General features: G+C 32.7%; 1 protein-coding gene across 1 annotated transcript; it reads left to right on the plus strand.

Moving 5' to 3' along the window:
* The first annotated feature begins 275 nt into the window (after positions 1-275).
* LOC122584222 (serine/threonine/tyrosine-protein kinase HT1) lies at positions 276-2,509 on the plus strand. Its single transcript, XM_043756440.1, has 3 exons — positions 276-1,328; positions 1,444-1,899; positions 2,189-2,509. Exons 1-3 carry the CDS (start codon positions 894-896, stop codon positions 2,456-2,458), a joined length of 1,161 nt encoding a protein of 386 aa, XP_043612375.1. The 5' UTR covers positions 276-893; the 3' UTR covers positions 2,459-2,509.
* The last annotated feature ends 2,632 nt before the right edge of the window (positions 2,510-5,141 follow it).

Here is a 5,141-nt window from a genome sequence, read left to right on the forward strand (position 1 = left end):
ATCACAAGTAGACTTTGTTAAGATAGAAATAATGTTTGATGTTAGTTAAAAGAGTGTAACATAAGTGAATGTCAATTTAAAATTAAAACTTAAAATAAAAATAAATGAAGTAATAAGTTAAAAAAAACAGAGCCGACATGACTAAATAATAGACTGACAAACAATTTACATATATGAATGCATTTAATTTATGGGGATAAATATATTTCCCCGTTGGATTCTATAGGTCATATATATGTCTCTTTTGGGACTAATACACTACTAGAAAACCCGGGCGAGCTTGTGAATCTTTAATTTCCTTTTTCATGAGAGAGTTATGCTTTTCGTACTTTTATGCATGAAAACAGTGGACTCCTCCCAGCCTAGCTAGCTAGCTATATCTTTTTTAGTTGATTAATTTAATTTGTTGGATGGATGGATGGATGGATGGATGGAAAGATATCATATAGCAGCTAGCTTCTTCTTCTTCTTCATCTTAATTTTCATTTCTGTTGTTCAAGCAGTACACTTAATTTGATTGATGATGATGAATAATATTATTGCTGCTGCTTCCTTGATGATCATCCTTCATCATTGTCCAACCATGAAATTCGATCTCATCATGTCCATGATATTTTTTTGTAATACCGCCCATAATAATAATTACAATGTTTTAAAATCTACTGAGTCTCACTCTATATGCCCTTATTTCCTCAAAAACTCAATCCATACTCCCTCGTGATTATTGATCGATCGAGTATATATGTACGTAACTAATTTGCCTTGTTTTAAATTTATTTGTTTAATTTCTTGATTGATTTTGATTTGTTTTTCATAGCTTTGTTTATATTTACGAAAATTAAAGGCTGGTTCATTAATATAAATTCAATCAGAGAGAGAGAGAGAGTTCGAAAATGGGTATTTCTACTTGTTTCAAGATGATGATCCATGGATCAAAGAAAAAGGAGAAATTACCACCCATTCCGTACCCATCGTCTTCTTCCTCAAAATCCCCATGGAAAACTGAGATGGAAAACATGGAGAGAAAAAGATTTGACAGTCTGGAATCATGGTCAATGATTTTGGATTCAGAGAACGTGGAGGCGTGGGAAGTGGCCAAGGAAGATCAAGAAGAGTGGACGGCGGATCTTTCACAGCTGTTCATAGGGAACAAGTTTGCTTCGGGGGCTCATAGCAGGATTTATAGAGGGATTTACAAGCAGAGGGCCGTGGCTGTGAAGATGGTCAGGATCCCAACTCATAAAGACGAGACACGAGCCATGCTTGAACAGCAGTTCAAATCAGAAGTTGCTTTGCTTTCTAGACTCTATCATCCAAACATAGTCCAGGTATACTATCACTACTCTACTCCGTATTTTATACTAACTTATTATATATACATATATGTTTCAATTCAATTCTGATGTATATATATGTACATGATGAATGGATGGATGGATGCAGTTCATCGCGGCTTGTAAAAAACCTCCCGTGTATTGCATCATAACAGAGTACATGTCACAAGGAACCCTCAGAATGTACTTAAACAAAAAAGAACCATACTCGCTTTCAACGGAGACCGTCCTGAGGCTTGCCCTGGACATATCACGAGGGATGGAATACCTTCATTCTCAAGGGGTGGTCCATCGGGACCTCAAGTCAAACAACCTGCTTCTTAACGACGAAATGAGAGTCAAGGTTGCTGATTTCGGGACATCCTGCCTAGAGACCCAGACCCAAGAATCCAAAGGAAACATGGGGACTTATCGTTGGATGGCTCCTGAGATGGTCAAGGAGAAACCTTATACTCGAAAAGTCGATGTCTATAGTTTTGGGATCGTCTTATGGGAGCTTACCACTGCTTTGCTCCCCTTTCAAGGAATGACTCCGGTGCAAGCTGCATTTGCTGTCGCCGAAAAGGTAATTCATTTTATCATATATGGGGATGGTAATATAAAGTTGTCGGTTATCTAAGCTTAGGTGTGAAACACTCGCATACTAACTTTTTTTTTAACCATAAAATTCATGGAGGGCCGAACATTTATTTATTAAAACAAAAAATACTAAAATATTAATATGGAAAGGGTCCACACTTTGGTTTAGGTGTAAGACAACCTTAAATTCACTTTTCCTTATATATATATATATAGATATCCATCATTAATTAATCAATTACTGAAAAGATTCAATTAATTTGACGTACCTACAGAATGAACGACCGCCGCTTCCTGCAAGCTGCCAACCTGCCCTTGCCCACCTCATCAAACGATGTTGGGCAGCAGAAGCCTCAAAACGACCAGATTTTACAGAGATCGTGCAAGCTTTGGAGAAATACGACGAATGTGTTAGAGAAGGCCTCCCATTGACGACTCTTCACCACTCAGGCCTCAATATTAGCAAAAACCTATTTCTTGATCGTTTGATGAAATCATGTTGCATGCCTCTCAACTCTTCTGATTCAATACATGTACATGCCTAATTTATATGTCCTTCCTTCCTCCCATTAATTAATTAATTTTACGTGTTCTTATATTTTTCTTTAATTAATAATAATAGTTTTAACTAAAAGGTTTGCTACCCTGCATTTACGGGGTTTGGAAAAAACCAAAAAGTAACATGTACTGTAGTAAAAAACTTGAACGGGGTGTGATGTGGTAATATTCAAATACATGGTGTAATTGAATAATAAATCGTCATTGCTAAAAACTTTGATGTATGGTTTAAATATTTAATTTAAAGGCACTGCTACAAAGAAAGAGTACTAAAAGTTTTCTTCATAAATTCTATTATTTGGAACCAAAAAAAGAAAAAAATATGTAAAATTCCAACAAGGAACTTGTAGTTTTTACCTAAACGGAATAAAATGTGCTAAAATCCGAATGGTGGTAAAGAAATAAATAAAAGTCTTCAATATATTTATTTAGAAACCCGAACGGAAAAAAATATGTAAGAAACTAAAAAGTAATCTGTAGTAAAACTCGAACGAAATATGATTTGAAAAAATTCGAATAGTAATACGGAGTGTGACATGAAGGAATAGTAACTTCCCACAGGCAAATTACTATTCACAACCCATTATCTTAATTTGGTTGGATTATTATATAGTTGAATAGTAAGACAACGAGTTGTGAATATTACAAGCCAAATGATCGCCGCTCGCGGAGACCCATGAGCCCTGCTCCTCTTTCGCAAAAGGTACACGAGCTCCGCTCGTTGAGGCGGTGGCTAAACCGAGTTTTTGTTTATAAATAGAAGTATAAATTCACACTTTCCATAAAGCACACAATTAATTAACTATACGAAAAACTGAGCTTCTATACCAAAAATCAGAAGTTCAATTCCCAAAGGGATTTTGAACTTCCAAAAACCTCTTAATCTACAGATCTTCGATCTAGGATTTCTATGTTTCTATATTTTAGTTGGTAAACAATGGTTTTTACTTTTTAGACTTTGTAAATTCTTTTAGTTATACTTCGCTAATAGGTTAATACTTGTTTGGATGAAAATGTGATAATGTAGACTACTTATTTGCTTTATTATGTTATTTGTTGGAATATGTTTATGTTTACCATTTTATATCAATGATTTGTAATTAATTTCAAGTTAAACATATCACATAAGCTTAGCAGTTTGGGATTGGTCCAATATCGTTAGCCCTAGTTTTAGCTCAAGTTTTAAGAGGTAAATACACTAACTTGACTAAAGTTAAGTGCTTTTACCATTTTGAATAAAAGTTAAATGATTATAATATCAAAGTTATACGATTAAATTATTCACAATAATAGTAAATGGTTAAAATTATTACAGTTTCAAAATTTAGTATTTATTATTAAAAAAAAGTTTACTAAACTTTTTTGTTTTTTGATTTTTTTTTTTATCATAAAATTTTAGCCCCTTAAACTTTTTAATATTAAACTTTTATTTATTTTTTTTACACTTTTTTCCCTAGATGTATATATTTTTATATGTTACTTTTATTATAACTACATGTTATGTTCCAACATATTGTATTAGTATTATTATAGTCATGTTTTTTAAATTGTTAGATGTTAATTTTTTTGTTTTTTTGGGATTTCATTTTTTCTTGTTTGTCGTTTTTTCTTATTATTATCAAACATTATCTAAATTAATTTCAGAAGTAATGTTTTGTAACATATTATACTATTGTTTTTTGTAACATATCATAATTCTACATGTTATCACATATAATAAACGTTATATAACCTGTCAACATAATAGAGTCAATTACTTAAATGACACATTACGTTTGCGCGATATTGCTGGTTTGATACATTTCATTTTGAAATTACGTGAATCATACCTAACGTTTCCAAAGCTACACTCGGACCATATTGGAACCAAACGCCGTTCGATGGCCGTTAAACCCCCCTCCCCCTCCCCCCCAAGTGACTTGCACGTGAGGGGTAAAGATGTATCGTGTTTCTTAATTACCTAAATGGTACCCAACGTTTACCTAATGTTTAGTTATTAATTTTTTTGTTTTTTTTGTTTTTTTTTTGAAAAGTGAATTTTGTTTGAAACTTCGTGCTGCGATAAGTCTAACATATGTTCTTTTTTTCTAAACACAACGTATGTTAGATCTCCTGCTTTCCAATCGCGACACGAAACTTAAAGCATTGTTTTAAATACCGGTAAATACCGACCGTTAATTTTGGTATTCCTGGTATTTTCCGGTATTACTGTTGCGGTATTTCTGATATTTTTAAAAAAGGAAAATTGAAATGTTTTTAAAATTTATTTTTATGATACTTTATTGCTATTTTTGGTTATTTATGAACTTTAAAACTTATATTTTGTTATGAAATACCTATTTTGAATTATTTTTGAGTAGATTATATGTGAATTTTGACTATTTTTGTTAAATTGTAATAAGTTTTGGAGTATTTTTATATAAAAAAAACAAATTAAAAAAAGTCGTAACGGCCGATATTTCCGATAATACCGGAAATTTTTCCACATCGGTATGACTTAAATACCGATTTTTAAAAAATTAATAACTAAACATTAGGGAAGAAACCAACAATATCGTACAAACGTTACATACCATTTAGGTAATTGAGAAACGTGATATTACATCTTTATCCCTCACATGCAAGTCAAGCGGGGGGGGGGGGGGTGTTTAATGGCCATCAAAACGGCGT

Source organism: Erigeron canadensis, unplaced genomic scaffold (genome assembly GCF_010389155.1).
Source record: "Erigeron canadensis isolate Cc75 unplaced genomic scaffold, C_canadensis_v1 Conyza_canadensis_unscaffolded:125, whole genome shotgun sequence".
NCBI classification, from domain to species: Eukaryota; Viridiplantae; Streptophyta; class Magnoliopsida; order Asterales; family Asteraceae; genus Erigeron; species Erigeron canadensis.

Excerpts from the sequence above, each read along its gene's own strand:
- LOC122584222 (XM_043756440.1), top strand. The coding sequence starts at position 894 with ATGGGTATTTCTACTTGTTTCAAGATGATGATCCATGGATCAAAGAAA. Across the intron at positions 1,329-1,443 it reads ATCATCCAAACATAGTCCAG|TTCATCGCGGCTTGTAAAAA; the intron begins GTATACTATCAC and ends GGATGGATGCAG. Across the intron at positions 1,900-2,188 it reads CATTTGCTGTCGCCGAAAAG|AATGAACGACCGCCGCTTCC; the intron begins GTAATTCATTTT and ends ACGTACCTACAG.